The sequence below is a fragment of the Rosa chinensis genome, chromosome 6, assembly GCF_002994745.2.
Source record: "Rosa chinensis cultivar Old Blush chromosome 6, RchiOBHm-V2, whole genome shotgun sequence".
Classification (NCBI taxonomy): Eukaryota; Viridiplantae; Streptophyta; class Magnoliopsida; order Rosales; family Rosaceae; genus Rosa; species Rosa chinensis.
In genome coordinates, this window is record NC_037093.1 from 66,070,410 (window position 1) to 66,093,464 (window position 23,055).

The following is a 23,055-nucleotide window of genomic DNA, read 5'->3' on the forward strand; positions in this document are numbered from 1 at the left end:
CTGTGGGCTATAGCCTTGGGCTGGAAAGGGCCACTGGAACGGGCCACTTGTGTATAGCCTATAGTCTGGGCCTTGAGTATGATTGGGCCACTCTAGCCATCCACACGCGCTCACTAACAAGTTGTGCACCACCATATAAACTATCCTCTAGTGGTGCCATCCACGCGATGCAAACACAAGTGAAAATAACACACCAAGAATCCCTCGGCAAAATTATCAAAAACGAAAACCACCGTTTAGCTCGCTTCTACTCTCTCTCTCTCTCTCTCACACACTCACTGATGGAGTCCCCAAAGCCCTTGGGCCCTCTGCTCTCCCTCTCCACCTTCATACACCACCACTGCCTCCGCCTCGCCGCCGACCTCTCCAGCCGCCTCGAAGACACCAAACGCCTCGCCGGAAACTTCCTGCCGCCGGCGACCAGGCGCCTGCTTTCCGCCCCGGGCACTCCGCCTCTGGCTTGGGTGGGCCAACCGAACCATGCCTTGGCCGCCACCACCGCGACTCTGAGCTCCGACCACGTGGCGAAGAGCCTAGTCGGCACGGCGGTGTATACGGTTAGCAATGCGAACAATGAGTTCGTGCTTATCTCTGACCCCAGTGAAGCCAAGTCCATTGGCCTCCTTTGCTTCCGCAAAGAAGACGCCGAAGCCTTCCTCGCTCAGGTAAACTACTATTTTTGAAATGAAGATATCAGAAATGTGAGCTTGATGATATTGAAATTAGTTGCATTTCCAGGTCAATTAGTAGTTGGAAGAATTGGTTGCATTTAGATTGATTTCAGTGTAAATTGATTGCTTGATTAACGATTCACTGATCGAAGTATATGTGTGTATGTTGGTGATTCAGGTTCGGACTAGGACGCGAGAGTTGAGAAGTCCAGCGAAGGTCGTCCCAATCACTCTTGACCAGGTGACTATTCTGAGCTCAGCTGACTTAAATATAAGTAATGTAGTCGTTGTAGTGATAATGCTAGTCGTAGGGGTAGTAGTGATACTGACTGTTGATATTTGGTATTACAGTTGTAGATTATAATTTTTGGTAGAGTGCTAAGCTGATCATTCTATTTGGAATTCATTTTTACTTGTATGCGTTGTAGGTGTACATGCTGAAGGTAGAAGGAATTGCATTTAGGTTTTTGCCTGATCCAGTTCAAATAAAGAATGCACTTGAGGTAGGTTTCTAATTCTCTATTTTTAATGTTTGTTTTCTTTGGCTGTGTATAAGACTTCCGTCTTTGTTGGAAATCACGGTTAAAAGAACCTTGATATAACTGATATACACACACAAGCACCCACGCATGTAATACAGTAATAGGTTCTACGTATAAGTTTTGGATATTGGGTTTTCTGAGTGCATAGTGTGGGAATGTGGAGCATTGATGTAATGGATCTAGCAGAGACAGTCATACAACTTTTTGAACTATTATGTGACTGCTATGCTACTGCTTGTAAAAAGCTAAACATTGAGTTTCCTGTAAAAATCACTTGCATCTCCTTAAATACTTTAAACAGGGTTACTATCTCATGATTTTGTGATTTCATTTACTGTAACAATCAAGATTGGCTCACGGTATATTTTCTGTTTCTGTTTTATAGCTCAAAGCTGCGGACAGGAGTGCATTTGATGGAGTTCCTGTTTTTCAGGTAGGATAATCTACTTCTTTCATTGCAATGGTGTTCTTTCAAATTCTACAAAGATGATAGCTCTTGAGTTGGGTCAATAGAGGAAATGAGTATGTACTGCATCATATGTATGGCAGTAGTGTTATGCATCAATAAGTAGTAAGCTTACATTTGTATTGAAGAAAGTACAAGTTCAGTATTTTGGAGATTTCCTGACAGTATGGGCTCGTGCAAGTGCCCATGCTGTAGAGTTGTCACACTGCTGTTCCCTGTTCTACTGCATAATCTACAAGTGTAACTGCCCAATATATTTCAAGTGATCGAATTGATTATTGTGTTGCTTAGATATGCAATGTAGCTTATGACTAATTTCTTTTTTACAGTCCGACCTTCTGGTTGTGAAGAAGAAAAACAAGCGTTACTGCCCAATATATTTCACTAAGGTAAGTTTTGATGCCTTGAGCTCTTGTGGATGTGTTAGATTGTTTAATGTTTAGTGGCTTGCATTTATCAGATTGATTTAACAGTAGTAAAATATTGCTGTACCATGCAGGAAGATATAGAAAAGGAATTGTCAAAGGTTTCCAGATCATCCCGAGGACCAGGGGTTTCTCAAAATATTATGGTATTAGATAAGCTTCCATCAGTTTTGCCTCATTTATCATGCAAAGAAATAACTGTTTTAATGTTTTAGATAGTTGATATCAGAAAACAGTTAGAAGAGTGGAAATTTTTTTATATTTGGTTCCTGAAGAAAGAAATGCTAAATAATAAACTGAATTCATGAGGAAAATATGAATGTACAGCGTAAATGTTACTTGTATGTCTCTTTGTTTTATTATTGCATTCTCAACATTCTCATTATTTCATTATAAATTGTTTTTACAGGTTGGTAGTCTGGAAGATGTTTTGAGAAAAATGGAGGTACTCATTCTGTTTACTGCATGAATTATATGTATTTATATATTCTGTGTCTTCTAGTACTTTTGTTAAAAGAAGTTTAATGTGAATGCAGTCAAGTGAGAAGAATTCGGGCTGGGAAGATCTGATTTTTATTCCACCTGGCAAAAGCTACTCCCAACATATTCAAGATGTGGTTAAAAAATGAAGCCTATAGCCAACTTCAACTAACCATACAAGAACTAAGTTTAGCAGTCAGGTCATTATATGTTTTCCAGTTGTTCGTAATAAAGCAGGTCAGCTAACTTTCGCGCTCCTCCTCCTTTTTTCCCGTGTAGTAATGTGAATTCCTAGGGAGAGGTGTGCAATTGGTTAATGATATGCAGAGGGAAGCTGAGCTTGGAAGTGAATATAGCGATTGAAACAAGCAGAATATATTTTGGCGGAGATTAGTGGATTTCCACTTGAGGAAGTTGGTTGTAATGCTATCATTGTTCTCAAGATATTGTACTAAAGTTTCTCATCTCATAAAGGGGTTAGTCTTCAACTAGTTTAATATCAATTTGCACTTCAACCCCCGTGTAACTCAAATGTTGAAAATCAACTCTCAAAAAAAAAAAACTCAAATGTTGAAAATCTAGAATGGAATGGGATTAGATTATCCTTACGGCACTCTTTGACTTGATAGATCCACAAAAGGTGGTAACCGGTGGTTGTACATCTTTTGAAAGTGTGGTTTAACGACAGCGTTCAGGCACAAATACTATTTGAACTTCCAAGGGTTTCTGCGGATATGGATGAAGGTTTTATGAAGATACTTTTTTAACTTTTGGTGCGCGCGCTTTGTTTGTTGGCAGAGTTTTTCCTAGTTGTGAGTAAAAGGGGGAAACTTCATGGCAATTTATTGTTGCCACAACCTATTTTTGCGAGTGATTCAACAATGTCAAGATTGGTACAAAATGTGGTTTTAATTGTTGATTGAAGGAGCTAACAAAATTGAAAGTTCATGCACTAGGAATAAAATTCACTTGAGACCACATTATCTAAGTCTGTCAGTTGGTTCCAATCAAGATATTGACGTTGGGATAGTTTACCATACAAAGGCCTTATCGTGCTAAACATGTTCTCTAATCATTAATTGTTCCGTGATGTACTGATATCTAACCTAAATCATACTTTAAATGAATGATGATTATACTTGGTCATGTCATAGGGAAAGAATTAGAAATGGGGCAAAATCGACATTGCAGTGCATGTAGCAGAAGTAGACTAGCCAACTAAATAGTGGTTGGAGTTGGAGGGACGGCTGCCTCTCTTTCAAGATTTCTAAATTCTCTACCTTAATGTTTACTTTAGACTACTTATAATACCATTTCTCTCCCTCCTTTTGTTTAATGGAAAAAGAAAATTTATGAAGAAAAAAAGTACAAATAGTATGAATTGCTCCTCACATTTCGTTTTCATCTATTTTGCAAGAAAGAAAGCATTCTCAAAAAAATAAAATAAATAAATAAATAAATAAAATTGCAGGAAAGAGTTGTTGGAGTAAATTTAAAAAATTTAAAATAATTTTCTACAAGGACAGACTCACAAAAGGAGTAGAGTGGAGACAAACCAAGGATAGAAATGGAATTCAAAAAAACACAAATTGTCTATAACCACAAGTATTACCAGCTTGCTATGCGGAAGAAGCAAAGCTTGTCAGCTCGCAGCTTGTTTTCTGCGAAGGAAAGGAAGTTTTTGCAAGGAAACTACACTTGGAGCTTTCTATCTATGGTTTTGCTTTGTTTGAGGTTTACTCCAATCTTTCGCTGTCTGAGTTCTCTAATTAAGTACCACCAGAGTTCTAGCTTAAGATTAATTAATCCTTTCTCAAATGTTCTAGTCTCCATGATCGGCTAGTGCTTATTGAGTTTTGCCGTAAACAGAAACTTAGATATATATTCGATCAGTCGTAGTAGATCATAACCTCAGAAGGTTAAGATGATTGAAGGACTTGGTTTCCAGAAGATGTCGAAGATCGCTTCTTCGAAGGCTTTGGTCATCCGAGTCAACCTGGTTTTCCTTGCTCTCTTTTTTGTTGTTTACGCTGCTCTTCTTCTCCAGCCGGCTGCCACTATCTATTACCAGAACGCAGCAGTATCTCTGATTAGGTGCTCATTTCGCGACTGCCATCAGAACGGTAAGGTGAGACGATCCCTCTCTTTTATGTATTCTCCACTTCGATTATACGTCAATCGATGCTAACAATGTACTTGTATGTTTCCTAATTTTCGTCGATGATTCGATGATTCGATGATTTTGTTGACATTGTATCTGTACAGGTAATTGATGGCGTTAAGATGATGAAGCAGGTAGTGAAGGAGACAAAAGAAGAGTACATAGCCACACAGCATGAAGGGTTGAATACGAGTACTAAAATGGAGGTACCGAGCTTTTTGGAGGGAATAATATTGAAGGGGATTAAGATTGGGATGGTGAATATGGAAGACGATGATGTTAGCGAGTGGAAGAGATTTGGACAGGTCATACCGGTTCATTTCGACCGGGTATCAGAGTTATTCAAATGGGAGGATTTATTTCCTGAATGGATTGATGAAGAGGAAGAGACTGATGTACCGTTTTGCCCGGAGATACCAATGCCGGAGTACCAAATCTACGACAGGATGAACCTCGTCGTGGCTAAATTGCCTTGCAAGTATCCGGAAGAAGGGTGGAATAGGGAGGTGTTTAGGCTCCAAGTCCATCTCATAGCGGCGAATCTGGCTGTGAAGAGAGGAGTCAGGGACAGGAATTTGAAGACAAAGGTGGTGTTTTGGAGTAAGTGTAGGCCAATGCTTGAGATTTTTAGGTGCAGTGACTTGCTGAAACAAGAAGGAGATTGGTGGTTGTTTGAGTCAGATATGGCGAAGTTGAAGCAAAAGGTATCATTGCCTGTTGGCTCTTGCAATCTAGCTTTGCCTCTCTGGGGACAAGGTATGCTAGCTCTCCCTACCCTCGTCTTTGATTACACTACTTGGTAATCCACCAATTCTTTTAATGGATGCAAACATTTCAAGTTCAAGTGCATTTCATCACTCACAAACCACAAGCAAGAATGAGTTTATAGCTTGCTTCATGCTATCGTTTTTATCATCGCATCAATTTTTGTCTGAAATATTATTTGTTGTTAGAATTAGAAATAGGATTGAGTGACTCCAACACCGACATATACATACATACATACATACGTATGAGGCTGTGAATCTTTGCTCAAGCAAATTGATTAAAATATCTTTCAATAACTCCAAAAATTAAGCTAATTTTAAACATTAGCGCCGTTGGAATTGAGAATTTACAAGGAAATCCTATGGTTGCACTGTTGCAGGAATCGACGAAGTGTATGACCTGTCCAAGATCCAAGGGTCCACAAAGAATGCAGCCAAAGAAGCCTACGTCACCGTCCTCCACACAAGTAGCTCCTACGTCTGCGGCGCCCTAACCTTAGCCCAGAGCCTCATCCAAACCGGCACAAAGCGCGACCTCGTCCTCCTCCTCGACGACACCATCCCCGCCCCAAAACGCGCCGCCCTATCCGCCGCCGGTTGGAAGCTCCGGTTCATAAAACGTATCCGGAATCCGAAAGCCGAAAATGGCACGTACAACGAGTACAACTACAGCAAGTTCCGCCTCTGGCAGCTCACCGACTACGACAAGGTCATCTTCATCGACGCCGACATCATCGTCCTCCGAAACCTCGACCTCCTCTTTCACTTCCCTCAGATGTCGGCCACCGGCAACGACATCCACCTCTTCAACTCCGGCGTCATGGTCATCGAGCCCTCCAACTGCACCTTCCAGCACCTAATGGATCACCGAGACGACATCGTTTCTTACAACGGCGGCGACCAGGGCTTCCTCAACGAGATCTTCGTGTGGTGGCACCGACTGCCGAGGAGGGTTAATTACTTGAAGAATTTTTGGGCCAACACTACGCTTGAGCAGAAAGCGAAAAACGGGCTGTTCGGGGCGGACCCACCGAAGCTGTACTCGATACATTACTTGGGGTTGAAGCCATGGCTGTGTTACAGGGATTACGACTGTAACTGGGACATCGTGGACCAGTTCGTGTACGCGAGTGACGTGGCACACCGGACGTGGTGGGAGGTTCATGATAAGTTGGACGAGAAGTTGCAGAGGTTTTGTCTGTTGACGAAGGAGAGGAGGACTAATGTGAACTGGGAGCGAAGAAAGGCAAGAATATTGAAGTTTCCTAATGGACACTGGAAAATCAATATTACAGATCCAAGACGGAAACATACTGTGGAAGATGATTAGGATCTGTTTTTTTTTTTTTTTTTTTAATTATTGTTCCACTTTAAATTTTTTGTTGTTGATAGAATCATGTCATTTACTAATATACATAATGCCCCTATGTTCATATCATATGTGGGATGGTTTTCTTGTTAACTTATCAGTGTGACAGATTTCATGTTGTCTATCTCCTCTCCTAAAAAAAAAAGACATATTTCATGTTGCTCTAGAATATATGTTAGAAACAAGTAAGCTCATGAATCTATGAGACTATATCACTATATATATGTTATTAAGGGAAATAACTCAGCAATTTGATTTGGGTGCAAGGCAAGGATTGACCGGATCGATGGTGAAAGATATGGCTGAGCAACACTGGTTTAGGTGTACCAACTAAAGTCTCATATACATATTTATTAGAAATTAAAACTCCTTGGTAGCACAGAAAAATCAATGCTATGTTATCAAATACAAAACGTGATTAGGATAGATAATTAATGGTTTAACAACTACCATTAGGTGACTTGAGTCTTAAACATCCTCATGATTAGCAAAGATCATAGATCAATTAGTATATGGCAGTAGTTAGAAATGTACTTTCTTGACGGGTCTCTTGCTCTTTCTCCCTCTCTAGAGCAACAACCCCAACACAGACTCCATGACAAACGTAGCAGATATAATCAGCTAAGCTCAGACCAACATGGTTGCAACCATTTCATCTAAAAAGTTAACTTTCTTGATCTCCATACCTAATTCCTTGTCTGTTTCGAGTTTGTAACCATGCATCAAGGAGGGAGCAAATGCAATTTCATTGTCTTAGCCCTTGGTTATCATTCACAAACTAATATTTGATCTAGTGAATAATGTGTTTATCTCTAACAAAAAGTCCTCTCAATTTTGAATCTCTTTTCTTCATTAATTCATCAAACTTATCATTTTGACCTGTCAATTTAACGTGACCGAACTCAAACACCATGGAAAATGAGAGGATGCATGGAAAACAAGAGGGCAGAAGGATTATGAAAGACCTAGAAGAATTTTGAATATAGTTGATGACAGGTATTGTGGGTGCCAAACTGCCAACAGAAGCTGATAGCTAGCCCAGGCCCGGAGGAATGAATGTAGAATAGCAATGCAGAACAAAATGTGATTGGGCTTTCTCCATGATGCCATTCATTCTCCACAAGACCAAAACTTCCACTAGTGTCTTCATCCCATAAAACAAAACAAGTAGCACTTGACCTTGGGCGTTGCACCCCCCTTGCCTTCCTCATCTGGCTTTCAAGGTGTTAGTTACCACACGTCCACACCTCAAAAAAGAACTACATGTAGCGAAAATTCATGGCAAGATTTAGCACTATATGGAAACAAGGGTCTGCCCTCCACAAATCCCAAACCATTGCCTTCTTATTCTTCTTTTTCTGCATACAAGTTACGAATAGGAACATTCTTCTTCTCTTTTCATTCTCACTCTCACTCTCAGATAACGTTGGACTTTGGAATTGTGCAGTCACTAGCAATTCAAATACTTCCATGGTGCTAATTTGCCCAACACTAGATTAAAAATTTAGAATTAAGAAAAGAAAGAAAAAAAAAAAAAACATTTGCTGGATTAGATTAAATGGAGTTAGGAACTTGCGACTTTATTTATTTTATTTCTCTGACATCACTATCAAAAAAAATATATACATATTCTTGGATGATGGATCCTTTTCTGGTTTGGACTTCGGTGTTTTGGAACGTTGGGCCTCAGGAATACTACACATGCAATTTATGTCAACCGCGTAATTAACACGTGACTTGTACACAAGTACCCACGCTGTTTACATTATGGAGTGGCGCGATGGAGGTCAAAAGAGTCATTTTGACTTCGAGTTAGCTCCACGCTCTACCAGGCAAGTCAAGAGTACAGACGTAATCAACGGTGGCCAGTGTTTATTTTTGTATTTTCTGATTTTATTAGTTTTTGTCTGAATCTTATGGTTTAATTACCTGCTGTACCAATCTAGGCAATTCATTTTGCATTTAATGAAATGAAATCCAAATGTACCGTTGCAATCTTCATAGGTTTTAATTGTGGGGAGTGGTTCTCTACAGACAATAATACGAAATTCCGGAGTTCAAAATTGTTATATTGATTTATAATTTATTGATTTAACTGTTTTTTTTTATCAGATAAACAACTCAAATACTACAACTAATATTTTTTAAAATTGTTTTTAGTTTTAAAATTTCAATGTAATACTATAGAAAATAGATAAAAATTAAAGATAAAACAAAATAATGAGACATCGGTTATTTAGGGGTGGTTTATAAGAAATGCATCACAAACGCTAATTCTAAGGTTTTCAAAAAACTCCGTATAAATTTCTTTCTAAGTGACTAAAGTAAAAAAAAAAAAAAATTTGTAATGTGGAACTCATTGATGCATCCGTCTAATATTATATATATTATATATATATATATATATTCCGATTCAGTAATAAGAACAACACTGACAAGACTTGAAACTTAAAATAAAAAAACTTGGTTTTACTCATCTTCGCTAAGAAAAAATTAACTTAGAGAAGTTGTTGAAAATACACTAAATATTAAACTCATGTTTTTGTAATCCTACATTCCTACATGATTGATATATACTCCTTTTAAATAACCAACCCAAAATGAATACATTTTTCTTTTGTTGCAAAACACTAATTAAGATACATGTCACTTAGTGGCCATCCACAACTATAATAATAAAGCAAACCCTCCAAACCCAATCATAAGCACCTTTTCTAAAGAAATATTAGACTATCTTATCTTCTCCTATTACTCTTGTTTAGTTCCATTAAAATAAACCTAGACAGGACAGCTCCCAATAGTTTTTTTCCACATCAAAGAAAAAGTTTCTCCTTTTTTTTTGTTTCCTCACTTTTCTTTCATCATTTTCCTTTTTCCTATTGCTTTAAATTCTTTTCATTCTAAATTTTCAAGACAAGCCGGACCAAAAAGGGCAGCTGAGCCGAGCCCTCCCTCTCCGATTCTGGTCAAAACCCGAAAAGCCAGAGAACAGAGTAATCAACTTCACCAAAACCACAGCCTTTAGAGCTCGCCGAGAATATTGCCAAAAAAAAAAAAGGGTGAAAAAGAAGAGAGAGCGTAGAGATTGATCGAGTCAGTGTGAGGAGGAGAAGGTAGGCTCCACTTCTGTTTGTCTCTCATCTCCTATTTTTAGCTGCGATTTCTTAGCTGCTTACATATACAGAGTTTTCTAATTTTAATTTTCGTTTTTTGTTTATGGCTATTTTCAGCAATCTTTAATCATCTTGGATTCCAATCCACTCGCTTCTAGCTATACAGGTATGTTCCTCCGCTCCTTTCTCTTTATTCTGGTACCAGTTTTGGCTTAAAAGTTGCGATTTTTCCTTGTGTTTGAGTTTCTGATTGGAGCTTTGAGTTTCTCAACCCTGGAATTTGAATCTGTTTCGCATTGGATTTTGAGTTCTGTGTAGAATTTATCGGTTGAGTTCAGTAAAGGTGTGCGCTTTTTCCTTACTAGTTATGGATTGCTTTTGTTTGATCTGTGGGTTGTTTGTGCAAGTTGTTTCTGTATGAAGGCATGCAGCTCTTTATGCCTTTTTCAAGTTTTGAGTTTGATCATTGAACTAAGAATTTCGGAAATTGAAAGTCAATGAACACAGTAAGAAAAATTTCTCAGCCAATATGATGATAAATTCGAATATGGCGTATGGTTTCATTTTACCATGCGTGTCATATTTTTATTGCTTGCTTATATTTTTGACGCACTGTTTTTTTCTTTTTTTGATTGAGTGCGGGAATTTCTTGAGTAAGCATCAACTTGATCATCAGCTAAAATTCGAAACTGGGGAAAAAGGAAAAAAAAAATACATGTCAGTAAATTTATATGGAAGTAATAATTACTGAATTTTTGTAGAACATGATTTTATGCGCATATTTATATTACCATATTGCCTTAAGACCTTCAGATGAAGATGAATGTAACTGGATAATTCAAATATTACTCTGATGTCATTTTGCTTTCTTCTTGTTTCCTTTTAATCTTGAGTACTTGAGTGTTTTATTATTGTCATTGTTTGGTTTTGGTAATATTGTTAAAAACTTGGGAGTCTGTTTGCGGTAGAAAAGACTTTTCTTTGCGGAGTCCTTAAGTTTTGAGTTTAGAATGAAATGATCATTGAAATTTACAAACTGAGATCAGATCTCAGGGTAGACATCTTTGATTTTGAAAGGATATAGTTTTGTGGATGTTTCTAAAAAAGGAGCTAACATAGGATCATAAACATGATGTTTATGAACTGTTGTGTTGGTCAATATCAGCAAACCTGTAACTAGGGATTTTTAACTGCTTGGTTCATTTCATACACACATTTGTTGATTAGGCTGCATGTTTCTATATTTGGATTTGAGAATTTGAATAGAAGTTATAGCTTGTGATACACAATTATAGTTTAGTCTTGCTAATATATATCCGTATTTACCTCTTCCTTATTTCTATATTAAATTGCTTGTAGATCAAGCATGTGAGTGTCAACTCTGTTAACATGTTTGGGAGACCCTGGACGCTTAGTATTGTTAATGATAGAAGTAAATTATGGTATAGGTTCCTGTATAGCCAAAAGCTCTGATTATGTTTGCTTTTATGCAGTAATGAAACTGAAGATCTCAGGATCGGTTGAGTTTCATATGATCTTTCATTTACTTTAATCTCCTTTTTTTTTTTTTTTTCCTGATCCAGTTTCATTATTGGATTGTAGATACGCTCGTGTTACTCCTTTCCACTTTCTTGGAATGGAGGATGTCAAAGTTGCAGAAAAAATGATTCCCCCAGAATCCTCTCCATCCAACCACCATGATGATCACTCTGGTAGGGATGCTCCTACAAACCCAGAAAAGCATGACAGAGTTGAAAGTGATAGTCATTTGTTAAAGAACGAGAATTCTAAACCAGAGGCTGCACAAAGTGCTTCTGATGTTCCATCTCTGGCACAAAATCAACTACATCCAACAGATAATCCGTCTTCTACCTCGTTAACAATAGAAAATGGTAAATTACCAACTGCAGAACAGGCTTCAAAGATCCCATCTCTAGAGCAAAACCAGCCTCTGCCAACAGATACCACAGCCTCACAGTCGACAGTTACAGTTACTCAGGATACTCTGAAGAAAGATTCTGGTCCTAAAGATGTTGACCCATTATTACAACAAAACCAGCCTCTTCCAACAGATACCACAGCCTCACAGTCGATAGTTACAGTTACTCAGGAAAATCTGAAGAAAGATTCTGGTCCTAAAGATGTCGACCCGTTATTACAACAAAACCAGCCTCTTCCAACAGATACCACAGCCTCACAGTCGACAGTTACAGTTACTCAGGAAACTCTGAAGAAAGATTCTGGTCCTAAAGATGTCGACCCGTTATTACAACAAAACCAGCCTCTTCCAACAGATACCACAACCTCACAGTCGACAGTTACAGTTACTCAGGAAACTCTGAAGAAGGATTCTGGTCCTAAAGATGTTGACCCGTTATTACAACAAAATCAACATCTTCCAACAGATACTCCAGCCTCAACCTCAACTATTGCAGCCGACAAAACGGAGACAAATATACTGAATACTGTTGCAGATTCTGTTCCTAAGAATGTTGACCTTGTAGTGCCATCCACCATGCGTTCTCTGCCCAATATAAAGACCTCCAGAACTGCAATTACTAAATCTGAAGCCACCTCATCTCCTAACAGTGCTAAGCTGGCTTATGTGAACAATGCAGTATTATCACCCAATGTAAAGTATGCTAGCTTGTCTGCGAGAAAAGCAGGAGTCAGTGATTCTCCTAATAGTGCTAAGAGCAGAGGCCTTATTGATACAACTGCTCCTTTCGAATCAGTTAAAGAAGCTGTTTCCAAATTTGGAGGAATTGTTGATTGGAAAGCCCATAGAATCCAAACTGTGGAGGTACATTTGCTTTGCCTTTTCTTTTGTTAGCCAGTCTCTATAACACATCTCTCGAGTCCTTTTTGTTTTTCCTATTTATGACCTTTTTTTTCCGGGGTGTGTGAGAGAGAGAGAGACCCCAATTTCAGAATCCATAACTGAGTAGTAATATGAGTTTTTTTTTTCCCCAAACTCACTTTTAGTGTCACACTTTACTTGTCAGAAAGTGTACCTATGTTTGGCAAAGTAACATGTAAATTCTCTGTTGGCTGCACAGAGACGCAAACTTGTGGAGCAAGAACTGGAGAAAGCACAGGAGGAGATTCCGGAGTATCAGAGACGATCCGAGATTGCTGAAGATGAGAAAACAAAAGTATTGAAGGAGCTGGACAGCACGAAGAGACTTGTAGAAGAATTGAAGCTTAACCTGGAGAGAGCACAAACAGAAGAGAGTCAGGCAAAACAAGACTCAGAACTTGCCAAACTAAGGGTGGAAGAGATGGAGCAAGGTATTGCTGATGAGGCCAGTGTTGCAGCCAAGGCACAGCTTGAGGTTGCCAAGGCAAGGCATACAGCTGCAGTGACAGAGCTAAAATCTGTTAAAGAGGAGCTGGAAGCACTGCACAAGGAATATGCTTCTTTAGTGACTGAGAAAGACATGGCTATCAAAAATGCCGAAGAGGCCATTGCTGCATCCAAGGAAGTTGAGAAAACAGTTGAAGACCTAACTATTGAACTGATTGCGACAAAGGAGTCTTTGGAGTCTGCACATGCTGCCCATTTGGAAGCAGAGGAACAAAGGATTGGAGCAGTCATGGCCAAGGAACAAGATTCTCATCATTGGGAAAAGGAGATAAAGCAGGCAGAGGAGGAGCTTCAGAGACTTAACCAGCAAATTCTGTCAGCTAAGGATCTTAAGTCCAAACTAGACACAGCCTCGGCCTTGCTTCTTGATTTAAAAGCTGAATTAGCTGCTTATATGGAATCAAGATTCAAGGAGGACAGTGATGGAGGACAATCGAAAGATGAGCAAGAAACACCGGAGAGGAAAACTCATACTGATATACAAGCAGCAGTTGCTTCAGCAAAGAAGGAGCTGGAAGAAGTGAAGCTCAACATAGAGAAAGCAATTGCTGAAGTAAATTGCTTAAAGGTGGCTGCCTCGGCATTGAAGTCTGAACTTGAAAGTGAGAAATCAGCTCTTGCCACCATTAGGCAAAGAGAAGGAATGGCATCAGTGGCTGTGGCATCTCTAGAAGCTGAACTGGACAGGACTAGGTCAGAAATAGCTGTAGTTCAGATGAAGGAGAAAGATGCCAGAGAGAAGATGGTGGAGCTACCCAAAGAGTTGCAGCAAGCAGCACAACAGGCTGACCAGGCAAAGGTACTAGCCAAAATGGCTGCTGAAGATCTGCGTAAGGCAAAAGAAGAAGCAGATCAAGCAAAGGCTGGAGCAAGTACTATGGAGAGTAGATTATTAGCAGCACAAAAGGAAATAGAGGCTGCAAGGGCTTCTGAAAGGTTAGCGTTAGCAGCAATCAAAGCATTGCAGGAGAGTGAGCAAGCCCGATCCACCCCCGCTGATGCTGATTCACCGCCTGGAGTAACACTCTCTATAGGGGAGTATTATGAGCTCAGCAAACGTGCCCATGAGGCAGAGGAGCAGGCAAACACGAGAGTTGCCGCTGCAAGTTCCAAAATTGAGGCAGCCAAGGAGTCTGAGCTGAGAAGCTTGGAGAAGTTGGAAGAAGTGAGTAGGGAAATGGCTTCGAGAAAAGAAGCACTCAGGATGGCAATGGAGAAGGCTGAGAAGGCCAAGGAAGGGAAATTGGGTGTTGAACAGGAGCTGAGAAAGTGGAGAGCCGAACACGAGCAACGACGAAAGCTTGGTGAACCTGGTCAGGCAGCTGTAAACCCCACTAAAAGCCCAAGGGGTAGTTTTGAGGGAGTGAAAGATTCTAAAGGCTTTGACCAGGCACCTGTCTCTGCAGTACGTGACCCTTATGGTTCAAGCCCCAACCATGCATCAGGAAATGTCACTGGAAGTGAGCCATCCCCCCAAGAAGTAAAGGGTGGAAAGAAGAAGAAGAAGTCATTTTTCCCACGGATTTTTATGTTTTTGGCCAGAAGAAAGCATGCGAAAAATCAAGCTGCACGTTGAAATCAATGCATACCTTTGTTGTTGTGAGTTTACATCTTTTCTCAGGGCGATTTCCAGAGTGACTGTAAATGCGGGATTTGATCTGACAGATTATTACTTCACTGTACATGTCGACATTGGTATATTATTTTTTGTATGATAAGTTGATTGGACGATAATTTTGCTCATTATAAGGATTGTATGGCTGGTTGGTTTTTGGGGGCAATAAGGTCGTTGTTGGTGCTTAGCTAGAGATAATAAGAGTGATTCTGTGATGTGTAGGCTTGGAATGTAAAGTCAGCTCTTGTAAAAGTAAGTTTGTTGTTTGCTGTAATGAAAATTATATGGGTCCGAGTTTTTCCTTCGAGTATCAACGGAGTGCCACATTTACAACCGTGAGACTTTAACAGTTTCCACCCCCATGCAAGTTGAGGCCAATGTTGGACATGTTAAGTTGAGAGTTGCAAGCGAGGCCAACGATGATGGGGTTGGCATAGAAGCAACACTGGCAGTACCCATGATGTACAAGGCTCTCGGTGTTCCATGTCTAGTGAGGTTAACGGTAGGCAAGGTAAATGACTATAATAATGGGCATATCAACAAGGCTAACAATGGGCATGCTCATGCCTATACAATTGAGACCAAGGGGAACATGTCTGGTAAGGTTAACAGTTAACATGCTCAAGCGAGGCTAAGCAATAAGCACACCGAAAGATATCATACGCTTTTTCAAACTCCGTGGGAATTAACTTGGAAACTTTCTGCTAAAAAAATAAAATTGTCCTAGATAATTCAATTATATTAATTTCTGTTTTTACTTGAGAAAGTAAATAAAGATGTGCATTTATAAGACAAAAAAAAGAATAATACTAGGTGAACCACTTTTTGGAATTCCACATGCATCCCACCTTATGTGACAGTTGATGTGACACAAAGCCCAACTTATTACGTGACAATGTCACATCAATTGCTACATAAGTTAAGATGTAGGTGAATCTAAAAATGTGGTTTACCTAACATTACTCAAAAAAGAAGTTATGAAATTGATTTTTGTAGTGTTCAAAGTCTTGATAAACTTGTATCAAATAAACTTTTGATTTGGCATACATAAACCAATCACTTCAAAATTTAGCAAACATAATAAAAACAACGCCCTCAAAAAAATTTTACCTACCTTAAACCCTAAAATCACCAATCAATTTAGAGCAACTCCAATATATTCCCTATATTTTGATTTTTCTCTACTTTAGGGAAAAATAAGTCTCTTTTGCTCCAACAGATTCCCTATAACTATCTCTATTTTAGGGAAAGTGAGGAAAGAGAAAACCAAATTCCCTATATTTACAGCAAACTCCAAAATTTTAAAGAAGAATATGGAGATTTTATAGATTACTGTAAACTAGGGAATCTGTTGGAGTTGGAGAAGAAAAATAGGCTAAAGGTTTGACTTTTGCTTCTCTATAATACAAAAATTATAGGGAAGCTGTTGGAGTTACTCTTATCCTAGAGAGAAAAATGAACGCGTTGTAGGTTGTCGGATTCAAATTTGCTCACTACCAAAGTATTGGTGGTGATACCACCACTCAATACAAAACTGCCACGTGTTATAAAATATAATTATAGTTTTCATGATGTGTTATTAAAAATTATATTTTAAGTATTCAATTAATTCTATATGACGTGACAAGTTTTAATATGATGGTGATATCACCACAAAATAAAAGTGGTGAGCAAATTTGAAGCCGTAGGTTGTCATAACCTTCATCCTCTGTCCGGCAGCGCATCTCGGTGACGCTGTAGTCAGACGGGCTTGTTTTCAGAGGCCTATTTTGGCTGCTTGGCTTCGGGTTAAGGTTTCAAATTCTGGCTTTTTTCAAGATGGTGGCAAGGAGTGTGGCAGTGGAGGGCTAGATATTATATTGCAGCTTGGCTGGTCGGGAATTCGGGTTGATTTTAGGTCGCTGCAGCGGGACGATAGGGTCGATTGGGATGGGATTTCCGTCAAGACTGGATCAGAATGGCGTGCGGTGGTAGTTGGCAGTGGGCGGAGCAAGCGGTGCCGTCCCCAACCTCCTTTTTAGATATGCGGTCGTGGGACTGTGGAAGGGAGAAGAGGATTGGTGATGCTCGAGACCATTGGGCGACAGGTGCGAGGAATCCAGATCGGAGCGGATTGAATCTGGGATCATTGTGGTCTGGGGAGGGGCGGCACTGACGGGGTGGGGGTATGGCTATGGTCGCACGCCGGGAAGAGCAGTATTGCGGCAGTGGGAGGTGTGCAGAGGCAATTGTGGGCCTGGCTCATGGGCTGCATATCTCTCCTTGCAATCTTGACTATTGTTTGGGCTTGGACCAAATCTTTGGGCCCTTGTTTGCTTGTCTTTTATTTTCAGAGTTTAATTTGTGCTTTCGAGTAGTTAATGGCCTTATGCCGTTAATAAGTGGCTACCATTATTTGGTAGGACGAGGTAGGCTTTGTCCCAGTCTATGCACCTTGAGTGCCGTGTCTGGCCTAGGACTGTAGCGAGCTCCTTGCCTCATCAAATGGTCACAGCCTCCTAGTGGTAGGATGAAACTAAGTGTCACCAAATTTTTCTTTCGGAGGCAAGATAGTGGGAAAGTTGGTTTTAGTGTATTATGGCTCTGTGTGATCATTATCTTTCCGGTATGTCGTCAAAATTGTAAAGCAAATGGAGTAGTCAATCGTGCACTATTTGCTAATTGGTGCGTGTTAGAATACAAGGGATTAGTTGAGACTCCTGATATTATTTCGGGATGCTCTCTTAAGACTTATTGTCTTTTTTTTTTTTTTTGAGAAATAATTTATTGTCATATGGGGTTTAGGACCCCCCCCCCCCTATATTCTATGGTTCCATTAATGGTTTAGGCATTAATGGAAACCAATTTGATTTGGATATGTGAGATGCCATAAATGGAAACCAATTAATTTTTGATTTCCAAAAAGAAAAAATCACAAGAGTAATGTGAAGCACGTTTTACCAACGTTCTCTTCATTTTCAAAAACCAAAAATAATTCTCTAAATTTTATTTATTAAACAGTTTTTATTTACGACTGATCGGTGATCAAAATTCCTTATATTTTTATTTATTGAACATCTTTTACCGTTATTTCACACGTGATATTTCACAAGCATAAAATTGAAGAAGTTTACATTTCATCAGTTTACATGTGATGCAAAGACCAACTTCAGTTTACATTTAAGAGCCAGAGTTAGCTAGGGTCTGAACAATGGTCCTGTGCCATGGGTCCGAGAGGTGTAACAGAAGATTATCGACGGGTCCTGCATGAGTAACAGAAGCTTGTACAAACATGCCGAGCATGGCCACCATGGCAAGCCGTCCTGTAACAAGAACAATTTAGAACAAAAGTGATGAAATGAAAAATATTATTTGTCTTCAGAATACAGAAAATACAGCACATCTAACCATTCTTAATCTCTTTAAGCTTCCACTCATGAGCATTCTTGATATCTTTTGCTAGACCAAGAGGATTTAGCAATGGACCACCAGGATACCTGTTAATCATCAACAGGTTCTTGTAAAGATGTACATATTACCAACTTCAAAATGGAGATGGAAACATTGTTTTCAGTCAAGGTAGATTACCCGGGTTCTAAACCTTCTAATGCAGCCTCCAGTCCGAAGAAGGATCCATCTTTCGCTTGAGATCCAGGAGTCTTGAAATCCATGTATCTTTTAGTTTCAACAAATCTAAGCATAGCAGGAAAGGTGAACACGAAAATTAAACAAACTATATGCAAACTCAATAAACTATTTTCTTCAATTATAACCAGCAAATCATCAAGGGATCAATGGTTAATAATGGGAAAGAATTTACCCCATCAAAAGGAACTGCACAATGATCAAAGTCTCTGTATTGGCGAACCCAAATTTAACTGCCCCTGCATTGTACCATACTGGTATACTGAGAACTCCTGTTACACGCAGTAACTGCAACAAAGTATTAAGAAGATCATCAGCATTGCAAGAAAATGGCCTTCATTGATCGAAATGAAGAAAAAGAGTGCGCAGCTTATTTTTATTTTACCGAGTGAAATGCAATGCGTGGACCCTTTATTAATATTTGCTTTAAACTACTTGTGCTATGTATCAAATTCATATACCGCATAAGGCCTCAAAAGTTTTATCTACAATATGTGGTTGGTATTAACGAAAGCCCTGAAGTCAGAAATAAACAGAAAGCCATTTGGATTTTACAAGGCCAAAAGAATGCAAACTAAATTAATGGTTTGGATTTACTGACATCTGTTAGGAGAATTCCTGCAACTCCAAGCATTGCAAAGCGACAATGAACCAGCTCTGCCTGCACATACCACCTCAAGCTTTCCGGATCCTCTCCAAGCCCAAGTGGGTCAAACCCGAAATCCCCAGCCAAGCTATTGAAAAGAAGAGATAACCCCTCCACAGGCAGAGAATGAACCTATCAAAACTTGAGAGTATGAACACTGATACCGATACGACCAGTTTCTCGAGGGACTCACCTTCCATCCAGATATGCTGGGGGGTCGAGCCCAGGAAGCCAAGTAGGGCGCACCTGGGCTCGAACCATGTGTCGGGCAAAACCTCGAGCATTTCCTGGTTTAACAAGCAAGGATGTGCTTGTGTTACCAAATGAATGCTTCGGTAAATTGTTATGCGAAGCAAAGCATAAAGAAGATGGCTGCACAAGGAAAGCCCTTCCTGCTGCAACTGCCATTTCTCTCCCTTTATCTTTCTATCAACAGCTCCTTTCAAATTACAACAGGTCCACAAATTTCACCTATATATAATCACTTACAAAACAGGGTCCACTTTGGAAAACGAAAAGAAGAGAAATGTCCTGATCTTGATGCAATAATCCGACGGCTCCAAAGGAAGAGTACCATTCTACTATGAAAGCTAGAGATTTCATAGAGAAGCAAATTAATACATTATAGTTTCCACTCAAGTCCCCTACCTAGCTGCTACATCATGTCTATTAAAAACTTGACAACACTAATATTACCCAGATCTCCTAATGGAACACCGATCATTCCATACTGAAATTACCCAAACAACATATTGCCTAATCGAACATGTGAAAAATACAATTCAGAAGTCCTAAAACAAAAGCATTAGAAACTTCATCAATCAAGCTAAGAAAGCTCAGAATAGATGAAGGATAATGTCTCTGAACGTCATCGCCTACTGGATATGCTGAAGGAGCTGACTTTCAATGGGGTTGCAATCACAAGTGGGGCTTCAGGTGAGTCGGTGACTGCAAATTTGTCGTGCATGAAGCGACTATCAACAATGGAATCATCCTTCAGGACTATCTTATAGCAATAACAGCTCTTCAAGCCCTCCTGATTTACGTAGCACTCATGTGACCCGTCCTTCACCTGTTGGAAATTCCAAATCACACTAAACTTTCCAACAGTTGCAACCAAATGGCGCTCCTGCTTCCCATTCTCTGTGACCTGAACAATACGTAAAACAAAGATAATTATATGTTGTACCAAACAACTCACAAAACTACAACTAAATGTTATCTGAGTTCATAGAAGATGTGTTGTGTATATAGATTGTATAACAAAGACACAAATAAACAATGTTCAGAAGATTCAAGCGCACTTTTCAAAAAGTAAAAGAAATGCTCAAGCTACTTAACTAGACACTATGCAAGGATAGTGCTCCAATAACTAGTCCTGATATTTAACAAAACACACGTGCAGAAATCCATCAAACTAAAAGCTATGAAATAAGAAATGTTGGATGCTGCTGTTCTCAATTGTTCCAAAAGCCATAATAAGCATATATATTCTTGAAATTTATCTGAAACCATTTTTATGTGAAACCTCCTGTATGGAGATTTATTAAATTACCAGAAGAGTAATCAGTGCTCAAGTTCCAAAAACAACTAGGAAGAGGGAAAATTGCCACACCACATACTACCTGTAGAATCTGTTAAGTAAAACCAGTCCCACTGTCCTCAAGTAATTCATTATTGAATGCATATGGTATATCAAAAATTATGCCAAGGTTCGCATCTCAACTCGATAGTGCATATGCACACCACTAAATTCTAATTATGGGAAAAAGAAAGGGGAAACACAGTCCAAATATTCTGACACCCTAGACTTCTAGATACATGCATGCAGTTTCTCTTCCTGCTACTTAATACTAAAGAATGCTGCTAAATAATGCACATTAAGCTATTAAACCAATGGAAATTAAGTAAGTTTCAGCACCACAAAGAAAAAAAATGAAGCAACCAATGATTAAACTCCACAAAGTAATGCCAAAATAATAACTCTAATAGGCTGAAGATCATAGACTTACCCATGAAAACTGGGCATTACGAAACTTGTTATTAGTGCCTGCCAAGTGAGAATCCAGAGGATTCAGCTTCAACAACCTTGGAGCGGAGATCCTATTCCCCATACGCCCAGCAAAGCCTGTCTTTGTCTTCCCATCCTTATCAGTAAACATGGTACAGATGAGGATCAAATAGGTGTCAGTTGTTCCCAGGATCCACTTTCCATCGTACGTAACATCCACATGCGTAATAGGAGAACCAAGGCCAGGAAAAGCTGTTTTGGCTTGCCTCATAGAATTGATTGAATACAACCGGATCTTCCCATCAAGAGACCCCACAACAATTGAACCATCACCAGTACTAGCAAAGCACTGAAAGTTAGTTCCTCTGGAGAACTGATGCCCTTGGTTCCAATTGAGAATAGGAGTATTAGCACTTGCAAGATCCTGAACCATCCCTTTCCTATCACGCATATCCCAACGGCAAAGCCTGTTATCATCCAGTCCCAAGAATGTGGACCCTGAAGGATCCAACTGTGCTCCCTTGCTGTCATTTGCGATATCCTTCATTGTAATATCAGTCCCATCCTTTTCGAACTTCCACTCAGTCACAACCTTTCCAGTTTCAATGTCAAACTGATGAAGCCCTGTTGTATGAGGCTTGCCCTCATTCATTGGACTCATGAGCAGCATATTAGTTTCAGCCTTCATCAGCAGAGCCTTCCTAGGCGTGGAGCGTGCCAAATTTGAGCCACCTCTATAACTCCCATCATCAAAATTGACATAAACACCTTTCCCCTGTATTCCATGACTGTAATTCTTAACAACCTGAATGCCAGAGTCTCCCACCAAGAAACTATTGTCCAATGCACCCAATGCCAAGCTCTGTATACCTCCATGTGCCGCTTCCTCAAACTCCTCCCTCAAGTCCTGATTCGCTCTCACCGGGGTTGCAGAGCCCGGGCTTCTCAGTAAACTCTCCTCAGCATCCTCCCAAACAGAATCATCCGCCGCTTCTGGCTTTGCCCACCCAATAAAATCCTTCCCATACACCTTAACCCTGTTCTGCTCCGTTGCCTCATATCCGTAAGTGTTCTCAAACATACAATCAGTATACTTAGCAACGAAAACCCTATAATCCTCCACACTAAAGAACTTCATAGCCCAGACTCCCCGGGCCACAAAATCAACCCGACGCTCCCTCCCAAAAGTCTTCATTTGCATCTCAGCCGAAACTTTAACCCTAATCTTCGAACCCACCCTCAAAATCCACCACGAATCTTCCCTCTCCTCATCCTCATCTTCCTCCTCAACGTCTTCCTCATCATCATCCACTTCCATTCTACAGGTCTTACAAAAAGAGTAAGAGGTGAGTTTTTCAGAGGTTACCCATTTCGCTTTGGGGGTGTTCCCACCAACATGAACATACAGCTTCACCGCATTTTTCAGATTTGGGGTCTGCGACGTCGACGCGTACTTGAGCTTCAAAGCCTTGAGCTTGGCCTCCACGTCATCCACCGACGCCGGCGTTTTGGGTCCGCGCTCCGCCGATCTCTGAATCCTTTCCTCGGCGTCCTGGAAGTTCTCTTCCCCTTCGCTTTGTTGCTCTTCTTCGTCTGAGTCTATAAGCTCAAGATCTTCACGGCTGTGAGCCCCACCCATCTTCCACGATCAAGAAAAACTAGGGTTTGAGAATCTGAGAGAGATGGCTATTGGGGAACACCAAAGATTCAAATTTTGAAATGGGAGCGCTTTTTCGGTTTTGAAATGGCTATTGGGTTTATGAGAGTGACCTAGAGGTTAGGTACAAGATCCGACTCT

At 39.9% G+C, this 23,055-nt stretch overlaps 5 protein-coding genes across 8 annotated transcripts; 3 read left to right on the forward strand and 2 right to left on the reverse strand.

Annotated features, from left to right (window-relative positions):
• The first annotated feature begins 170 nt into the window (after positions 1 to 170).
• LOC112172452 (protein TIC 22, chloroplastic) lies at positions 171 to 3,105 on the forward strand. The gene is made up of 8 exons (XM_024309799.2): positions 171 to 665; positions 850 to 912; positions 1,100 to 1,174; positions 1,599 to 1,646; positions 2,009 to 2,068; positions 2,179 to 2,250; positions 2,514 to 2,549; positions 2,641 to 3,105. Exons 1-8 carry the CDS (start codon positions 282 to 284, stop codon positions 2,731 to 2,733), a joined length of 831 nt encoding a protein of 276 aa, XP_024165567.1. The 5' UTR covers positions 171 to 281; the 3' UTR covers positions 2,734 to 3,105.
• A 1,110-nt stretch (positions 3,106 to 4,215) lies between these two features.
• On the forward strand, positions 4,216 to 7,029 carry LOC112174671 (UDP-glucuronate:xylan alpha-glucuronosyltransferase 2). Of its 2 annotated transcripts, none has more exons than XM_024312470.2 (3): positions 4,216 to 4,712; positions 4,850 to 5,501; positions 5,893 to 7,029. In XM_024312470.2, exons 1-3 carry the CDS (start codon positions 4,509 to 4,511, stop codon positions 6,840 to 6,842), a joined length of 1,806 nt encoding a protein of 601 aa, XP_024168238.1. In that variant the 5' UTR covers positions 4,216 to 4,508; the 3' UTR covers positions 6,843 to 7,029. The 2 variants fall into 2 exon arrangements, with proteins under 2 accessions (XP_024168238.1, XP_024168239.1); XM_024312471.2 differs by having other exon boundaries at positions 4,216 to 4,707.
• Positions 7,030 to 9,768: 2,739 nt separating this feature from the next.
• Positions 9,769 to 15,286, forward strand: LOC112169544 (protein WEAK CHLOROPLAST MOVEMENT UNDER BLUE LIGHT 1). 3 transcript variants are annotated; one of them, XM_024306583.2, is made up of 4 exons: positions 9,769 to 9,994; positions 10,112 to 10,160; positions 11,578 to 12,797; positions 13,054 to 15,286. In XM_024306583.2, exons 3-4 carry the CDS (start codon positions 11,631 to 11,633, stop codon positions 14,935 to 14,937), a joined length of 3,051 nt encoding a protein of 1,016 aa, XP_024162351.1. In that variant the 5' UTR covers positions 9,769 to 9,994; positions 10,112 to 10,160; positions 11,578 to 11,630; the 3' UTR covers positions 14,938 to 15,286. The 3 variants fall into 3 exon arrangements, with proteins under 3 accessions (XP_024162351.1, XP_024162349.1, XP_040363978.1); XM_024306581.2 differs by having other exon boundaries at positions 9,770 to 9,994; positions 11,597 to 12,797; XM_040508044.1 differs by lacking the exons at positions 9,769 to 9,994; positions 10,112 to 10,160 and adding an exon at positions 10,187 to 10,337 and having other exon boundaries at positions 11,597 to 12,797.
• A 2,696-nt stretch (positions 15,287 to 17,982) lies between these two features.
• On the reverse strand, positions 17,983 to 19,709 carry LOC112173375 (photosystem I chlorophyll a/b-binding protein 5, chloroplastic). Its single transcript, XM_024310986.2, has 6 exons — positions 19,440 to 19,709; positions 19,202 to 19,334; positions 18,776 to 18,888; positions 18,544 to 18,648; positions 18,364 to 18,452; positions 17,983 to 18,278 (listed from the first exon to the last, which is right to left on the reverse strand). Exons 1-6 carry the CDS (start codon positions 19,652 to 19,654, stop codon positions 18,136 to 18,138), a joined length of 798 nt encoding a protein of 265 aa, XP_024166754.1. The 5' UTR covers positions 19,655 to 19,709; the 3' UTR covers positions 17,983 to 18,135.
• Positions 19,710 to 19,804: 95 nt separating this feature from the next.
• On the reverse strand, positions 19,805 to 23,043 carry LOC112173374 (protein CYPRO4). Its single transcript, XM_024310985.2, has 2 exons — positions 21,259 to 23,043; positions 19,805 to 20,396 (listed from the first exon to the last, which is right to left on the reverse strand). The coding sequence occupies exons 1-2, from the start codon at positions 22,894 to 22,896 to the stop codon at positions 20,115 to 20,117; spliced, it is 1,920 nt and encodes a 639-aa protein (XP_024166753.1). The 5' UTR covers positions 22,897 to 23,043; the 3' UTR covers positions 19,805 to 20,114.
• Between the last annotated feature and the right edge of the window lie 12 nt (positions 23,044 to 23,055).

Excerpts from the sequence above, each read along its gene's own strand:
- LOC112172452 (XM_024309799.2), top strand. The coding sequence starts at position 282 with ATGGAGTCCCCAAAGCCCTTGGGCCCTCTGCTCTCCCTCTCCACCTTC. Across the intron at positions 666-849 it reads CCGAAGCCTTCCTCGCTCAG|GTTCGGACTAGGACGCGAGA; the intron begins GTAAACTACTAT and ends TTGGTGATTCAG. Across the intron at positions 2,550-2,640 it reads ATGTTTTGAGAAAAATGGAG|TCAAGTGAGAAGAATTCGGG; the intron begins GTACTCATTCTG and ends ATGTGAATGCAG.
- LOC112174671 (XM_024312470.2), top strand. The coding sequence starts at position 4,509 with ATGATTGAAGGACTTGGTTTCCAGAAGATGTCGAAGATCGCTTCTTCG. Across the intron at positions 4,713-4,849 it reads ACTGCCATCAGAACGGTAAG|GTAATTGATGGCGTTAAGAT; the intron begins GTGAGACGATCC and ends GTATCTGTACAG. Across the intron at positions 5,502-5,892 it reads TTTGCCTCTCTGGGGACAAG|GAATCGACGAAGTGTATGAC; the intron begins GTATGCTAGCTC and ends GCACTGTTGCAG.
- LOC112173374 (XM_024310985.2), bottom strand. The coding sequence starts at position 22,896 with ATGGGTGGGGCTCACAGCCGTGAAGATCTTGAGCTTATAGACTCAGAC. Across the intron at positions 20,397-21,258 it reads GTAATGCCCAGTTTTCATGG|GTCACAGAGAATGGGAAGCA; the intron begins GTAAGTCTATGA and ends CGTATTGTTCAG.
- LOC112169544 (XM_024306583.2), top strand. The coding sequence starts at position 11,631 with ATGGAGGATGTCAAAGTTGCAGAAAAAATGATTCCCCCAGAATCCTCT. Across the intron at positions 12,798-13,053 it reads ATAGAATCCAAACTGTGGAG|AGACGCAAACTTGTGGAGCA; the intron begins GTACATTTGCTT and ends TTGGCTGCACAG.
- LOC112173375 (XM_024310986.2), bottom strand. The coding sequence starts at position 19,654 with ATGGCAGTTGCAGCAGGAAGGGCTTTCCTTGTGCAGCCATCTTCTTTA. Across the intron at positions 19,335-19,439 it reads CCAGCATATCTGGATGGAAG|CTTGGCTGGGGATTTCGGGT; the intron begins GTGAGTCCCTCG and ends TCTTTTCAATAG. Across the intron at positions 18,279-18,363 it reads GCTTAAAGAGATTAAGAATG|GACGGCTTGCCATGGTGGCC; the intron begins GTTAGATGTGCT and ends TTCTTGTTACAG.